Here is a 17,742-nt window from a genome sequence, read left to right on the forward strand (position 1 = left end):
GTTGTCGTTACAGATGTTGACTGACGAGCTATGTATTTCCAGCTTTGCTTTCGACATCTCTCTCTCTCTCGCAGGCGTCCCCCGCTCTCGCACGCGTCCCCTCCTCTCTGGCACGCGAGCCCCCCCCCCCCCCCCCCCCCCCTCTCTGGCACTCGGCCCCCTCCCCCCTCTCTGGCACGTGACTCCCCCCCCTCTCCCCCCCCCCCCCCCCCCCCCCCATCCCCCTCTCTGGCACGTGACTCCCCCCCCCCCCCCACTCTCTGGCACGCGCGCCCCCCCCCCCCCTCTCTGGCTCGCGCCCCCCCCCCCAGCACGCGACCCCCCCCCCCGGCACGCGACCCCCAACCTCTCTGGCACGCACCCCCCTCAGAAACAGCACAATTGCCTCTCTGAGGCCCGAAAAGGCCATCAGCTTCCAGTGCTCCATGAGGTCTTGCTGTGGTTTATTTCTCTCATTTTTAAATTTCAAGCATTCGAACCAGTGTTTACCAATCCTGTGATGGCTGCCATTTAGCTGACCTCCTGGAGACCCTCCACAGACCCCTGGGGACCCCTGGTTTAGAAAATTATTTGAATTGGGCAAATGTTTGCTGATGTCGCAAAAGTCAGAGATGTAAAAAGTGAGTAAGACTGTAGTTTCAGTAGTTGCAGTGGATGAAATGTAATTGGAATGGTATGTGATCATACAGTTTGGAAGGGGAAATAAAGAATAGGAATGCAGATTCAGCGTGAAGCTGTGGATGAACAGAGGGCATGAATATAAATTCCTTGAAATTGAGTGTGGTTTAACAAAGCCACTAAAAGCCAATCACGGTTTGCTTTTATAATTAGGACAAAGTACAAGAAAAAAGCAATAATGATCAATTTGTTCTCTACATTTTTAAGAAAAAGTATTTCATGCAATTTTAGATGCTCCATTAGTGAAAGAGTGCAAAGCCATAAAGCGCATCTAATGTAAATTCACCAAGCTGATGCCGAGGATGAAGTGCCAAGTTATGAAGGGGGGCTTTATATACTTGGAACTATTATCACTGGAGAAGATAAAGCTTGAGAGCAGGTTCATTGCAGATATTGACAGTCACGATAGATTTAAATCTGATAAATGAAGGGAAAGTTTTCATTGCTTGGAAATTCAGTGAAAAGCTGTCATCAGTTTATAATTGAGAGTGAGGAGTGAAATAAAGAGTAAAATATTTTACTTGTTGGAGGGTGAGGTGCTTTGCTGCGTGACAGCTGAGACTGAAAAGTACAGTACTATAACACTTTATACCTCTTTTTGGTTTGTATGCTATAAGTAACTGGAATGATAACTGGAACTTTAGGATCAATCTCATATAACAATGTGCTGAATAAATACCAGAAAAAGCTAACAGCAGCATCCAAAAGAAAAAATGCTGAATAATCTCAGCAGGTCTGGCAGCATCTGGAAGAAGAGAAAAGAGCTAACATTTCGAGTCCAGATGACCCTTTGTAACATAAGCATCACGTTTGTCAGTAAGGTTTTACAATTATTACAAAATTATGTGTTGTGTTCTCCTTAGCTTCACTCTCTGGGCTCTACTTTTCGTAATGGCTCGCCTCCTCACTTTGACTCTGTCTGTCCTCACATTTGGCTTTGGACTTGCGAGGGCAGAGAATCAAGACTTCTCAGTAGCAAATGGAAATTTCAACACATTGACTGTCCGGTAGGCAACTGAAGTATAACATTTAATAAACATTGTACCTATTGTTGTCAGTGAGGATATGTTTGTAATGTTATTTTAATATTAAAGGTATGGAATCTTAAGATTAGTTCTCAAGTTATGAATTGCTGATGTTTTAGTATTAAGCATATGTCTTAGTTATGTTTTGTTATCTTTCAGGGTGAGACTTAAAAAAAAAAATCAATTTTGTCTTCCCTTTTAATAAATGTTTTTATACTATTGCTATTGGGGGGGGGGGGGTGGTTTATATATAGCTGTGTTGTGAACTGGCACCCTCTGGCTCTGTTTTTGGGCCCTCTCCTCTGTGACTCTGCGCTTACCTTCTGTCTTGCCAGTTTCTGCCCACTCACCTCCCCTTTCTGCCCCTCCCCCATCCTCCCACGCTTTCCTTTACGTTTTTGTAGTGCGTCTCTGCCGTCGCCGCCGCGCCCGCTTTGTTGACTGCCGGCTAAGAACAGGTCTTGGAATAAGTTGGTGGACGGATGGTGAATTTTATTTTCTTCAGTTGGGAGGAATTCTGCCAGATGACAACTTATTTTGCAAACTAGTTGGTAGTTTTTGTGAAAGGGCAACCCAGGTGACATTTCATTTTTCCTCCTTTTGACATTACGTATTTCTAGGGCGGCACGTGGCTTAGTGGTTAGCATTGCTATCTACGACGCTGAGGAGCCAGGTTCGAATCCCGGTCCCTGGGTCACTGTCCGTGTGGAGTTTGCACATTCTCCCCATATCTGCGTGGGTTTAAGCCCCACAACCAAAAGATGTGCTGGTTAGGTGGATTGGCTATGCTAAATTGCCCCTTCATTGAAAAAAAAATTGTGTACTGTAAATTTATTTTTAAAAAGCATTTCTTTGTGCTGAGGAGCTTTCCAAAATAACATTGCTGTTATTAGTAACTCTTATCTGCTGGCAATTGTGCACAAAAATTGCCATTGATGATCTGCTAGTTTTTATTCATGGTACAGAAAAATTGCACATTCAGCTTTAACTATGCTTCCTTAATTTCAAGAAATCTAATTTTGCCAACCTAGTGACCAAGGGCATTGCATGCCTTGATTTCCTCTTTCTCCACTACCAACTTTGCGTGGTGCTGCTGATCACCAGCTGAGCAGGATTTTTTGGTGGGCGACTCGGGAGAAAGGCGTTGGCCTCCTCCCCAAATAGAGTTCTGGCTGGTTTGAGACCCCAAAGACCGCCACTTGGGCATGGCTCCACCCTCACTCCCACAATTTTGGGACATTGGCTCAAAGAAGGTTGTCCAGAGCCCGACCCAGTCTTGGGCGGCCCATAACATGTGGGTGTGGTTGGCCCGATCTCTCTCTCTCTCTCTCTCTCTCTCTCTCTCTTTTTCTCTCTCTCTCTCTTTTTCTCTCTCTCTCTCTTTTTCTCTCTCTCTCTCTCTTTTTCTCTCTCTCTCTCTCTTTTTCTCTCTCTCTCTCTCTCTCTCTCTCTTTTTCTCTCTCTCTCTCTCTCTCTCTCTTTTTCTCTCTCTCTCTCTCTTTTTCTCTCTCTCTCTCTCTTTTTCTCTCTCTCTCTCTCTCTCTCTCTCTCTCTCTCTCTCTCTCTTCTCCTCCCCCCCCCCCCAAGCACCGTTCACATTTGTCTTCCACCTCGGAAGAACCTGTTTATTCGGGTTTTGGTCAGCTGCGTTCTGTGCGTCGCCTTTAGTTGCATTAGGGTTAGCCTTCTACCCGTGGAGGTGAAGTTTGCCCTCTTCAGTGCTTCACTCCAGAGTGCCCACCCTACTTCTATCCTTAGGTCTTCCTTGCATTTTACCTTGTTTTGTCAGCAGGGAGTGTACTTCTTCCGACAGTCGCCCTTATAGTCCCCGCAGTCTCCCCTACCTAAGTGGCTCACAACCAACACTTGTCTACCAGTGGGTGTTCCTGTGTCCGTGAGGAACTTTTTGATCGGTATGTGTTGTAGCTCGTTTCCTTTGGGCAGTTGAAAGCTCTCCATCAGTTCGTCTTGCATCATTAGTCTATTGTCCATGTACAAATCACTAAATGTCAACCGTCCCCCGTCCTGTCTCCACTTTTTAATGATTGCGTCCATTGTGGCTGACATGAACCCACGCTGTCACTCTTTCTGCTGTGGCCGCCCAGTGGAGGTATTGTACATTTGGAAGGGCCAGGCCTCCCATATTTCTTTTCTTTTGTAGGACCCCCGTTCATCTTGATTGTCTGCACTCACCGTGCCAGGAAGAGTGGGTGTGCCCCACCTCTAGTTCATAGATCATAGAATTTACAGTGCAGAAGGAGGCCATTCGGCCCATCGAGTCTGCACCGGCTCTTGGAAAGAGCACCTTCCCCAAGGTCAGCACCGCCACCCTATCCCAATAACCCAGTAACCCCTCCCAACACTAAGGGCAACTTTGGACACTAAGGGCAATTTATCATGGCCAATCCACCTAACCTACACATCTTTGGACTGTGGGAGGAAACCGGAGCACCCGGAGGAAACCCACGCACACACGGGGAGGATGTGCAGACTCCGCACAGTGACCCAAGCCGGAAACGAACCTGGGACCCTGGAGCTGTGAAGCCATTGTGCTATCCACAATGCTACCGTGCTGCCGATTCTTTTACTTCCTCCATTAAACTCATCAGTTTCCATTTGTGGCTTGTTCCATTTGTGGCTTCGTGTCCAGTCATGAGCAATTTGGATCCCCAGCTAGCGGGATTTGTTTTGGATTTGTTTCAATGGCAGTACCTCCAGCTCTGCCCCTCTGCCTTGTGGCCCCTCTGCCTTGTGGGTTCACCAGGAGAATGTCACTCTTGCATTTGGTCCTCTTTCAATTTTGTTCATGCCCCGGTGTTTTTCATCCCCCTTGATTAAGATGACCACTCATTTTCTAACTAGTTGGTAGCTTTTGCGAAAGGGCAACCCAGGTGACATTTCATTTTTCCTCCTTTTGACATTAAGTATTTCTTTGTGTGAGGAGCTTTCCAAAATAACATTGCTGTTATTGGTAACTCTTATCTGCTGGCAATTGTACACAATAATTGCCATTGTTAATCTACTAGTTCTTATTCATAGTACAGAAACATTGCAAATTCAGTTTTAACTATGCTTCCTTGATTTCAAGAAATCCAATTTTGTCAACCTATTGCCCAAGGGCATTGCATGCCTTGATGTCCTCTTTCTCCACTACCACCCTGGACACTATTTCTGGACATATTTTTGTGTAATTTGTTTCCTTTTAGTGAGAGCAAACCCTGTGTCGTGAGTGGCATATCATTGGGGTTGCCCTCTTTAATTCAAATAAATTAATTTAAAATAGGTTTGTCATCAGACCATATCCTCATCCAGTGCAAATAGGTTAAGCATAATTAGCACCCTAATTGCAAAATCGTGCTTTCTCCCAGTTTGGTACCATCCATATGCTCAAACAGTGGTGGGCAACCCTTAGCTTCGGGGCCACATGCAGCCCATCAGATTTCTGAGTGCAGCCCACAAGACATTTTGTTGATTGTTGCCCACTTGCGGAGTGGCCACATTCCACACGTTTCCACCCCCCGTGGCTTTTTTCTCCTGGTATAACTGAATTGATAACGCATGTAAAGCAAGGACACATGAGGTGAGGTGCGGGCTGATTGCACACAATATTGACAGAGAGCCGTGTGCTCCCTCTCTGTCCAATCAAGTGTGAATATTCGTTTTGTTTTTAACCACTTTCCACTTATAAATAATTCAACATTTTCTATAACTTGTTAAGAAATATTCAATGTGTATTAAATGTTTTCCACCTTATTCAAGAGTGATAATTAGTGAACATGCCCAATTTTTAATCTTGTGTCCCACTGTGATGAAGGGAGGTCATTCATGCAGCCTATTCACTAGCCTAGGTTGCCATTTAATGCTCTAGGCCATACATAAAAATAGTGAAGAAGATGATTTCTGGGGTCTGATCAAATTAGAATTTATTCTGTTACATTTTGTTCTCTATTTTAAGAACCCCCCTGATATTACATACCAAGTATTTCAAAGTCCCGAAGGATAACTTGCAACACTGTTGGTAAATTTTTGTTTGGAAGTCTGTGAGGAACATTGTACAACCCAGCGAGGAAGCAGTCCGGCTGTTGTGTAGCCAATTAATAAAGAATATTTATTAATTTAAAAGAAAAAACACTCAACAAAAGACTAATATACACTATGACACTTGAGTATATGAATAACTAAACACACCGTTACCTGAAATTACCTCCTGTTCCCAAAATGTACCCACGCTTCCTGAACTCAGAGTCGCCCCGTTTCCCAAGCAACTTCCAGTTTTAGTAACTCTATTGGTCAAATCCAGATAATAGTTACCACACAATATGGGTGAGGTGGTCAAAACTGGGAAAACGTCAGTTCCTTGTTCAGCAAAGGCACAAAACAGTGTGTTTTGGAGGAGCATATTTGAAATGTGCCATGGCTCTAAATGTTAGCTGGAACAGACCTCCGTGGCTCGGATCCCAGGTAGAACTGGCCTGCTTGGTGTTGGATGGAGGACTAGCTTCCTTCCCAGCGAGTGTGCTGGCAGTTATCCTGGTTCAATTTCTTTGATATTCCCCTCTGTGGATTCTGCTGGCTACCTTGTTCAAATTCCTTCCCTTTAGAAGTTATCATTTGTATAACCTCATTGATCTCTGGTAAATAATATGTCTGATATGACCATTCGCACCTCAATGTCTCTCGACTCCCGCTAATCTTGTTACTGGCCAAATCGCATCTCATTATTCTTCCATGTGCCTGCGAGTGTTGTGCTTTATTTATTTATTTATTAAAAAAAAAACATTTAGAGTACCCAATTATTTTCTTATTGAATTAAGGGGCAATTTAGCACGGCCAATCCACCTACCGTGCACATATTTTTGGGTTGTGGGGGTGAGACTGACGCAAACATGGGGATAAAGTGCATGGACAATGACCCGGGGCTTGGATCAAACCTGGTCCTCTGTGCTCGTGAGGCAACAATGCTAACCACTGCGCCACCGTGCCGCCCTGTTACCTTTTTTTTAACCTCATTCACTGTTGATCTCTTTAATGTCCCTCATTTCTGACATTAGCATCTGAACGTGTTTTCAACATTTCTCAATCTATTATGTCTCAAGTCAGTTAATATACAATATCAGATGCTTTCTTAATGTAGGGAAATCAATCATTATCCTCTGCCAATTTTTGGAACGGTGAAGATTTTTTATTCACCTTTTAATTCTAGCCAAACCTTTCTATAACTTAATCGTGAGTTCTATTTGATACCTTGTGCGACAACAGCCCTGGGTGAGGTTCCCCAAAAGTTGTTGGTCCAGGCAAGACCTCTCGATTTGTCACCGTACCATGGAATACTCCCAAATTATACAAACTCAGTGAGGGGGGATGACTGGCTCCATGTCTTTATTCAGCCAATCCTCTGCTGGTAGAAACAAAGGTTTAATCTGACAAGGTACCCTTTCCATCGATATCTTTTTCAGACCCAATAATTAAGTTTAAAAAGGAATCCATTTAACCAGGCTTTTTTGAGTTAAGTTAGAGTAAGTTTATTAATGACTAAAAAAGGTAAGGAGAGATGGTAAAACCCACGCACCTATATTTATACAGATTAGAAGTAAGAATTGAGTCCAATATTAAGTAAATATAAACCAAAGTTATATGTACAGTCCTTTAATTGCGAGGAGTAGCCGATGAGCATTGTGGCCGATACAGGTTGGTTTCAGTCACTGATTTTTCTGTTCAGGTGTTGGGTAGAAAAATTTCAGATCTTTTTCTGGCTGCGATCCTTCTGTTGGCTGAGCGAAATTCCCAGTCAAGGTGGGCTATTTTGCAGTGGCCCTGCCTGGGTTACTGTATCACCTTCAGTGCGGGGAAACTTCAGCTGCTGTTTCTCAAAGCACACTCGTGCAAACCGACAGACAAACGCATGTTGGGCAGCTCCTTTGGCTAACTTCGAACCCCTGCCTTTGTGTAATTGAACTGGAGTTCACTCGGCAGTCTTTGCCAGTGTCTTTCAAACTTCTTTTCCGGGACCCACTTTTACCAGCCAGCTGACCTTCACTTTACATCATTATTGCTTACCTCTAATGCGGCAGGTGAGCCTGCTTGGTCCTCATGATCTCACTTGTTTTGTCATTCAGTGTTACGTTTCTGCGAATGACTTTGGGCGTTAAGCTTTTGCTGCATCCTATGAAAAAAAAATCAAGAGGTTTGTCCTCGAACTTGCTATGCTTAGTCTTCAAATGCCTTTGAGGATTTCAAGGTTTTAAACTTTCATTTGCCAGTACTTCCCTGCATATAACACACATGGGCTTTGCATTTGCACAATTAAAGCCATACTTCAAGAAATTATCTTTATACTGCTTTAGTCCCGATTTCAGTTTCTTCTAATTTGTTCACCAGAGACCCTGGAGCCCTGGACACCTCTCACACCAACACTGCTTTGTTCTGCCGTGGACTCTCCTGCGAAGCTCTCTCCAGCTCTCTCTACCTTATTACAAAATAATTCATCTTCAGTTCTTGCTTGCTGTTGTTTGCTTGCTGGCAGCTACAAAATGGAGGAATCAGTCCTCCATGATTTTGCGCCTAAAGTATGGACACACAGGGTGCACGCCATCAGTGTACGTGCTGGACGTGTGCCCACCTCTCTGCCACTTCCTCTAGCGGAACAACTCCATCTTTCATATTTAAAGGCCAGATGCAGCCGGCATTCTTTTTTTACTTTGAAACTTTATTTCCAGTACCTGATTTTTCCACGTTTATGACATTTTATTACTGAAAATTAAAACCTAAACCCATTTCAGTTGAACATGTGCATCTTTTACATTTACACACACTATTTTAAATATATTCCCATTTCTATAGAAATTTAAACAAGTACAGAAAAAAGTAAAATCTTGTTTGTACTTTACAAATTATGACTTGAGACGAGATGAAGTACCTTGTCAAACTCCTACAATGTCACAATATTTCTTACTGGCTCCATTGCATTGCACTAACCAAACATCCAAGCCATAATCTTCCCCATTCTCACCAAAAACGCTTATTTCCTGGTTTCCAGACAGTGGCAACACAAAGTGTAGGTTTCTTCCAGTGTTCACATGTGTAAACCGTATTGACTGGTCTCGTTTGATCGATATTCCTCGTCGACAAACGTGTCCTGGCTTCCCCCTCTGTCCAGTAGCTGCATCCACCCCAGTCACATACTGCTGACCACTTCCCGACCAGTACTTCACATCGTGGGAGTGCAAGCAACCTTTGTGCCGGACGTTGAACAACTTGACCACGGGGCAGCGGGTTGCATACTGCCGATCGATGGCAGGGGACGAGCGAGCATCACACCGGACGAGCACCAGAGGGGAGCTCCAAGCTGGGGCCACCACTGTTAGCATCGCACACCCATGTGAATGCTCGTCATCCCCTAGTCCCTCTGCCCGCACATACATGGTGACCACACAGCCCAGCCTCGTGCCGCCTGCACCCCCAAATGCCGCAACCAATCAGGGACTGCCCGCGGCCGGCATTCTTAAAAGGTGATCGCGGACATTGGGGACTTCTTCCCCCATTTGGGAACTCCACAATGGATCGGTCTGCAACCCTCCCAACACCTGCCCGTGACCCACCTGCAGGTTGCGACCCCGAGTTCGAAAAAAAAAAACCCTGGTCTCGGCAATTATACCTATGGTCTTGGGATCTGAAAGCCATTATGTTCCTTTGTCTTTAGCAAAGATTTGAAAATATATTTTTTTATTCAAATAAGATTTTCGTAACAAAAAAATCGACAAATCCCAGCCCTATACTATCCAATCTCCCTCTCCCCTCACTGCCCCCCATAGAGAAGGCAGAACCTTAATAAAAAATAAAAAGACACACCCCCTCACGCCTAACAGCTGATAATCAGTTCCCTGAAAAAGATGAAGTGCTGCCACCTTTGGTAGAACCCTTCCACTGATCCCCTCATGGTATATTTGATCTTTTCCAGGTGCAAAAATTCCATCAGGTCCCCCAACCAAGCAGAACTCGCCTCCGAGCTATTAGTGAGGCGAAGGCTAGGACATCTGGCCTTGGCCCTGTCTGCAGCACCGGTGAGTCCGATACTCTAAAAATGGCCATCAATGGGCATGGCTCCAGCTGAATGCCCAAAATGGCTGACGTATCAAAAAAAGGAGACCCAGAAACTAACAAGCTTGAGGCAAGACCAGAATATGTGCGTATGATTCGTCAGCCCCTTGGAGCACCACTCAGACCTATCCTCCACTCCTGAGAAGAACCCGTTCACACCCGCCCTAGTCAGGTGCGTCCTGTGCACCACCTTGAATTGGATCAGGCTTAACCATGCACATGAGGAGGTGAAGTTGACCCTGTGAAGAGCCTCACTCCACACTCCCCCCTCAAAAACCAAACCCAGCTCACCATCCCGCTTCCTTTTACTTCCTCCAATGATGCCTGCTCCATCGCCAACATCTTCCCCATGACCATCCAAAATCTTACCCTCCCCTAACTTTGCTAACGATAGGACCCTGTCCATAAGTGAATGTAGTGGTACTAGGGCAAGTAAAGGAAACTCCTTTCATTTAAAAAAAAATCATGTAACTGAATGCATTCCCCCTCGAAAGCTGGAACCTCTCTCGCAACCCATCGTGGCCTGCGAACCTACCCTCCAAAATCATGTGCTTAAACCTCTTCAAACGCTCCCTCTCCCATTCGCTAAATGATTAATCTAATCCAGACGGCACAAAACTATGGTTCCTGCAAATCGAAGCCAGCAATGATATAGAACCCAGTTTAAAGTATTGCCTAAACTGTTTCCAAATCCTCAAAGTCGATCTCATCACTGGGCTCGAAGAGAATCTGGCAGGGGAAAACGGGAAATGTGCAGTAACCAGGGCACTCCGACTCGACCCTATGCACAAAACATTCTCCATCCGCTCCCATATAGAATCTGGATCCTTGAACCACTTCTTCACTGTATCAATATTTGCCACCCAGTGGTAACATAACAGATTAGGTAGTGCCAACCTAATCTGTTTTAGGTGGCACCTAATCCTGCCCATTTGCAAAAATTCCCTACGAAACAGAGGAATCTTACCAGCCCAAATAGCCCAAACAAAAACAGGTATCAAATTTATTGACCCTTCAACAGAAAGACTTGGGAAGAACGACTGGAGGATACTGGCACAAAAACAAAAATCTCAGGAGAATATTCAACTTCACCATCCAGCTAAGATCAGAGGGAGGGCACCACCTCCACTTTCTATATTGTTGCCACTTGTACCTCTATCCGCTGATCCATCTTATCCATGGCTACCCGAATTGGGGCCAAGCCCCCTCCATTGCCTTCTCCAGATCCTCAGCAACCACCTGCCACTGCTTCTTAAATTTGTTGGCCAACAAAGCTAACCAATTTGTTGGTCAAAAAGCTAACCAATGTCGCAGTCCACTACTGAGGGACCAACGATACCACAGAAGCCTTCACAATGTTCCCCCCTGCTGAGGCTCGAGGAACTTCTGAGTCAGGTGACGATCCCTTGCCCAACTTTACCAGACATTGGGGAATCCAGCAGAAGACAACAGTTAGCAGTGACTGAAGAAGATTCTAGAAGAAGTCAGCTTGATCACCACAACTGTGAAGGGGATCGTGGAGAACCCAGTGTAAAAGAATGCAACAGCTGAGAAATGACTGGCAATAACTCTAGGACCAAATCATATCAGTCATGATTGAATGGAGGAGCAAACGGCCTGATTCTACTCCAATGTCTCATGGTCTAATAATCCGAAGGGTTGACTCAGTCAACCAAAGCCTGCAGTGGAGGAATGGGATGATGGCGAACACGAGGAACAGGTCGGAGTTGACCATACCCAAACGAGCTAGGCTGCCAGGACCCACATCAGGCTATCCACCGATAAGGGAGTGGATGTACATCATGACTCAGGAGCTTTAGAAACACCGAGGTGCCATCAAGCTGGAAATGTTGGCGACAGTCAAGGCTGTGATCACAGATGCCGTGGCCCCCTTCAGGGTGGCGTTAGAGAACAAAAGAGCGCCGACTGGAAGCACAGGAGGCAACAGTCGGGGATTTAGGGACCGAATCACACCTGTGGAAACAGAAGTGGCAATGTTGGTGGCAACGCAAGGGACACTGAAGGGGAATGTTGACATGAGCTGGGAAAGCAGCAACACCAGTGATGACAAACTTGTTTTAAAGTTAAAACAACACTTGCGCGGGACAGAACTGCCTAGCTTTCAACTTTGCTTTAAGTACCAGGAAAGGGTGTGTGTGTGTCAGCGGAGTGATGTTGAAACAGAGTTTGGGGGGGGGGGCAGTGCTGGAAAATGGGGGAGTGAGGGACAAGAAGGGGAGCTGGGGGGACGGTGTGGGTAAAATGCTGGCAACAACAGGTTGCACATGTTGGCTGCGAAAACATTGACATCAACAGTGGTCATCTTTGATGGCCCCTCAACAAAGAGAAACCCCGGAGCGCAGGGATACTGCCACATGGAAAGTACAGTGATCACAGCCATTTTGGATGGCCCCCAAACAAAGGAAAAATCCAGAGTACAGGGTCGCATACACAAGGTAAATATGGCTGAATCAGCAGGCGTGAGGGGGAGGAAAGGAACCCTCCCAACCACCATCAGGATAGTCATCTGAAATGTCAGGTGACTTAACGACTCGGTAAAAAAGATCAGAGTCTTAGATTAGATTTATTGTCACGTGTACCGAGGTACAGTGAGAAGTATTGTTCTGCGTACAGGCTAGGCAAATCGTTCCATATATGAAAATCATAGGACATATGATAAATACACAATGTAAATACATAGACATCGGTGAAGCATACGGAGTATAGAGCTACAACAGTAGGGAAGATGCGGGGAAGAAGCTGTTTTTGAATCTGTTAGTCTTCTTCTGGATGAAAGGCTGGAAAAGAAAATAACCTGGGTGGGAGAGGTCTTTGATTATGCTGCCCGCTTTCCCAAGGCAGCGGGAGGTGTAGACAGAGTCAGAGTGGATGGGAGGCGGGTTTGCACGATGGACTGGGCTGTGTTCATGACTCACTGTAGTCTCTTACAGTCTTGGGCCGAGCAGTTGCCATACCAAGCTGTGATGCAGCTGAGAAAGCAGACAGCAATGAGGGAAATAGCTCAAGTTATAGACCAAAGCGGCAGGCTAGTTGCTGCGCCAGAAAAGATCAACAGAGCCGTCGCCAATCTACTGAGGGATGTACACCGTCGAATTCCCGGACGGGGACTCTGACATGAAGCAGTACCTCGACAGACTGGAAATGCCGGATGTGGAGGAAGATAAGAAACGGGGCCACTAGAACTGGGGCAAGTCATGGAGAGTATCAACTCCATGCAGACAGGGAAGGTGCCGGGACCAGATGGATTCCCAGCGGACTTCTACAGAAAATTTGCATCAGCACTAGCCCCGCACCTGCGGGAAATGTTTGCAGACTCGCTGGTAAGGGGTACCCTGCCACCAACACTGGCCCAAACCTCAATATTGCTGATAACCAAAAAGGACAAAGATCCGATGGAGTGCAGGTTCTACAGGCCCATCTCACTCAAGTGAATGTAAAGATATTGGCAGTTGGAAAGCTGTGTGCAAGAGATAGTCATGGAGGACCAGACATGCTTTGTCAAGGGTAGGCGGCTAACATCTAACATCAGGCGCCCACTGAACGTGGTAATAAATCCATCTGGGGAGAGAACACCAGAAGTGATAATTTCCCTGGATGCAGAAAAGTGCTTCGACAGGTTGAATGGAAGTATCCCATAGAGCTATTGGAACGGTTTGGGCTAGGATTCACCTCTGGGTGAAACTGCTGTATAGTGCTCCCATGATGAGTGTATGGACAAAGATCACCAGCTCTAATACATCCGGCAGCACAGAGGCACAAGGCAGGGATGTCCTCTGCCCCCTCTATTGTTTGCTGTGGCAAACGAGAAACTGGCAGTCGACCTCAAAATGGCAAAGGGCGGAAAGGTATCTAAAGTGGAGACAGGGAGCATTGAGTCTCACTCTATGTGGATGAGCTGCCCTCTACATCTCAAACCCCTGGACCAGCATAGAAGGGATAATGAAACGTTTTAAAGGTGTTTGGCACCTTCTCAGCAATAAGCTTCACCTGAGTAAAAGCAAGATCTTCCCTGTGAACCCATAGGAGGGAGGGGTACAGCTGGTGGGACTGCTGTTTAAACTGGCCCAGACCAAATTCTGCTACCTGGGGATCCAAATAGCCCACGATGGACACGGATCCATAAATGGAAGCTGGCAAGTCTGATGGAGGAAGTTTAAAAAGGACCTGCAGAGGCGGAGCCCACACTCACTCTCCCTCTCACGGCGAATACAGACGATCAAAATGAATGTGCTGCCCAGCTGAGCCTAACGCAGTTAAAGGTGGTGCACAAAGCTCAACTAACCAGAACTCAAATGAACAGGTTCTTCCTGGGAGTGGCAAACAAATGTGAACTGTCAGGGAGAGGGGTTGGCCTGGCCGTTGCCTCCTTGGTCGCCTGCTGGAGAATCATGCTCGGCTAGCGATCGTCAGCACCGCCCAACGCTGCAGTTTGGCTGGTCGATCCAGTGGAATTTCTCAGGCTGGAGAAAATAAAATTTGCTATCCGCGGATCGGAAGAATGCATAATCTAAACTGACTCTTTACAGCAGTATTGAAGGAGTGCAGCACTGTTGTTGGTGTCAGACATGGATCCAGAGAGAACATGTTTATCACCTGGCTAACATTCCTCCTTAATTGGTCATTTGCCTTCTTGCTGTGTGCATAATAACCACTGTTGGCTATATCAGTGGTTCTCAAACTGTTTTGGTTGAAGAATCCCTTCACCTTTTTCTTACTAATTTATGGAATGTGGGCATGCATGGAAAGGCCTGCATATATTCATCATCGCTTTACCATTGAATCTCGATATCAGAAGGCAGTTGAGAGTCAACTACATTGCGGTGAGAAGTTGTGTGTAGCTCAGACCAGCTAAGGCCAGCAGTTTTCCTTCTGGAAGGTATATTAGTGAACCAGATAGATTTTTAGAACCGTCTGATTGTTTCATAGTCAGCATTATTGATTATAGCTTTTTTTAAAAACTCCAGATTTAATTAATTAAATTAATTTAAATTTTCCAGCTGCCATGGTGAGATTTGAGTTTGTGACTCCAGGTCATTACTCCAAGCCTCTGGATTACTAATCGAATATTCTACCGTATCTTATACAATCTAAATTAAAATGCTATATAATGCTCATAGTATTCATGTGTTCCATGTAATGAATGGTTTAATAATGCTTTTTTTTAGAAAATAGGTATTTGATGCCAGATTACCTACAGATATGGCAATCTTAGTCCAGCACTTCCAAACACGCACCCCTCCTAGTGAGACAGCCCATTCTGTGCCACACATGTGGCTGTCAGACTCTGCTCCTCTTGGCTTTCTCCAAGCCTGTCTCTGGCTACCTATGTAAACACATTTACATTATTTTAAGGATCCCAGAAAGCCTTGACGGACCCTCCGGTTTGCAAAGTCTAGTACACGACTGACCCACATAATGGATGTATCTGCATTACAGAATAATTCTGTATTCTAGGCAAGGAATTTTGGACTAATTCTGAGAAATGTGATAAGGCACTATGCAAAAATGCAAGTTATAGAAACAGAATGTACAAAGATCAGCAGTAATTTTGTCTATCCTTTTATTTAGCCTTCGGTTTTCATATCGGACCTAAAAGCTGCAACATACGTAAAATGCGTGGCAATAGATCTGAGCTTTTAAAAAAAAAAAATGGACAGCCAAAGCTTTTGTTGTATTTCCTCCTCCTTTAGAATTCACTGTCTCCCATCATCTTCTAGTCAGGACAGCAGGCAGGTGGCTGACTGAATAGCCTCAGAAAATGCTCACCTGTTACTGGCCACCCAGCGATACATGATGACTGCCTGGTGTTGCTCTTCCTCGGAACTTTACAAACGTTTCTCTGCAGGAAAGGTGTATCGCTGTTCTCGATTGCCCTGGCAATTAGGCAGTCACTGTGGAGAATGGCCGACACTCGATCGCACAATACATTTCACAACCACGCAACCCAAATGATATTGTTTTTAAATTAAAAGATGCTTTGCTGAAATTACCCTTTCTAGATGATTTGGTGCTGAAATAGAATGTCGCAAATGATAAATACTGTTGTACTAACAATTATGACATATGACTTTCTAGATTACATTTGTTTGTGTGCAAGTGTTTTCAGTTTGAACAAATATTTAGTTCACTGACCTATAGATTTATTTTTTATGTTTGAATAGGATCAGTTGCTTAGCAGCTATTTGTCTGACACAAGCGTGGATGATGTGGAAGTTTATTAACTTCCAGCTGAAGAAGTGGAGGGAACACACTCAGAATCAGATTCCCAGAAAGAAAGTAGCTAATACCAAGAACAAGCTTTCAAAAAAGGAGTGCAAGGGTCAGTATTTGTTACTTTTTCCTCTTTCCTACAGCCTCCATTCCACGACTTAACCTTCTAAACCAGAAACACTTTGCGCATTTTGTTAAATTTAAACATGATTCTCAGACCCTGAATTTCTGTCAAGATTGCTCTGATCTCAGGCTGCAACTTCAGTGCGAGTTTGCAGTAATTCCAGAAAATACAGCACATATGATTGTTTCTGTATATTCTAGAAATTCATAGTCTGTATCTAAAATGCGTTGCAGATTTTCTGTTGCCATTCATAAGACGCCACAGACCAGGCTTTATTACATCTATTGTAGCTGCCAATAATTTTGAGGCCAATAATGATCTGAGGAACAACAACTTTATTTCAAGAGCTATCTTTTAAAGAACAAGTAAAGCTGAATGAAATACCAAAAGGTGATCTATTGAGTAAGAACCAGGTAGGAGTAGGAAGGCTTCCCTTAGACACCCAGTACAGACCCGATGGGCCGAATGGCCTCCTTCTGCACTGTAAATTCTATGATGTCTCCTGAAGTGTGTGTAATGCTGCTTGAGCCACATTATGTGGAGTAGTTCCATTTAAACTTTACACAACTCAAATGAGCCTTATTCATTGTCCGTGTACAATCCTCTATCATGTTGTGTGGTATCTCATCTTGTAGGCACGCACAGTATGTATCAGTAATAGAGTCGGTCTCAGGCCACAGTGTCCTTTTATGTACTTTGGTACGTTTGGATCACATTGCATCCAACCCTGAGTAATATGATACTCTGTTCAGTTCCTGACTTTTACAGTCTAATGTCGTGAAAGAATATATCTGCTCATTACCAGAATCATTTGTGTTAAATCTCCTGTCCCTAACTTTAAAAAAAAAACTGTGGAAAACTACCTGTGCAGTTTGTGCATAATACCTCCTATCATTGAAGGTGACCACTAGGGCTGCCTGAGGAACTGAAGTAGTATTGTTTAGTACAGCAGTGCTAAGTGAAGAAATGATCCCCTCTATAATTTAATTTGCCAAACTTATGAAGTGATTTTAATGAATAGCTACTCCACAACTCCTTTTCAATTTGCTCCATTTTTTTGTGGTCACAAATGTCTTCCAATAATCATTTTTCAACTGCTTAACCTATCACCACTGTTCAGCAGAGCTATATTTTCTGTTTAGTGAAGTGATTAGAATGTGTTATACCCAATCTGTAATAACTAAATGATTTATGCCAGTTAGAAAGTATGGTTTAAAAGCAAAACCAGTCCAATTACTCACCTTGATTCTTACAAGTAGTTGACTCTTATGAAGCAAATATCAAATGCTTGTGAAAAATATTAATTTATATTTGCACCAGTTGACTCCAGTTCTCTTTGTCTATCTGCGTTTAATATTACTGTGGATTTAGGATCCTTCATTACTCACATCTAAACTCGGAGGGATTTTGTTACATTCCGTCTCTAAATTTACAGCTGTTGTGTGACAATACTATGCTTCCGAATGATGTACCTATACCAGATGGTATTTTAGCACATCCCTAGATGGGTTTCTCTAATGAAAAACAGTTCCTATGGACTTGATACTTTTCATTCACTCTTGCTATGTTTTTGAAGCTTACATAAAA

The 17,742-nt window shown here is 44.4% G+C and overlaps 1 protein-coding gene across 4 annotated transcripts in view; it reads left to right on the forward strand.

The window, feature by feature from the left end:
- The window catches only part of LOC119969650 (translocating chain-associated membrane protein 1-like 1), a 109,514-nt gene that overhangs the window by 82,885 nt on the left and 8,887 nt on the right, over positions 1-17,742 (forward strand). For all 4 annotated transcript variants that reach the window (XR_005461437.1, XM_038803582.1, XM_038803584.1 and 1 more), the window contains 2 exons: positions 1,542-1,685; positions 15,983-16,140. Coding sequence is in view for 3 of the 4 variants with exons in the window: in XM_038803582.1 (XP_038659510.1) it covers positions 1,542-1,685; positions 15,983-16,140 (302 nt within the window). In the remaining variant the exon portion in view is untranslated. The remainder of the gene's footprint in view (positions 1-1,541; positions 1,686-15,982; positions 16,141-17,742) is intronic.

Source organism: Scyliorhinus canicula, chromosome 7, assembly GCF_902713615.1.
Source record: "Scyliorhinus canicula chromosome 7, sScyCan1.1, whole genome shotgun sequence".
Classification (NCBI taxonomy): Eukaryota; Metazoa; Chordata; class Chondrichthyes; order Carcharhiniformes; family Scyliorhinidae; genus Scyliorhinus; species Scyliorhinus canicula.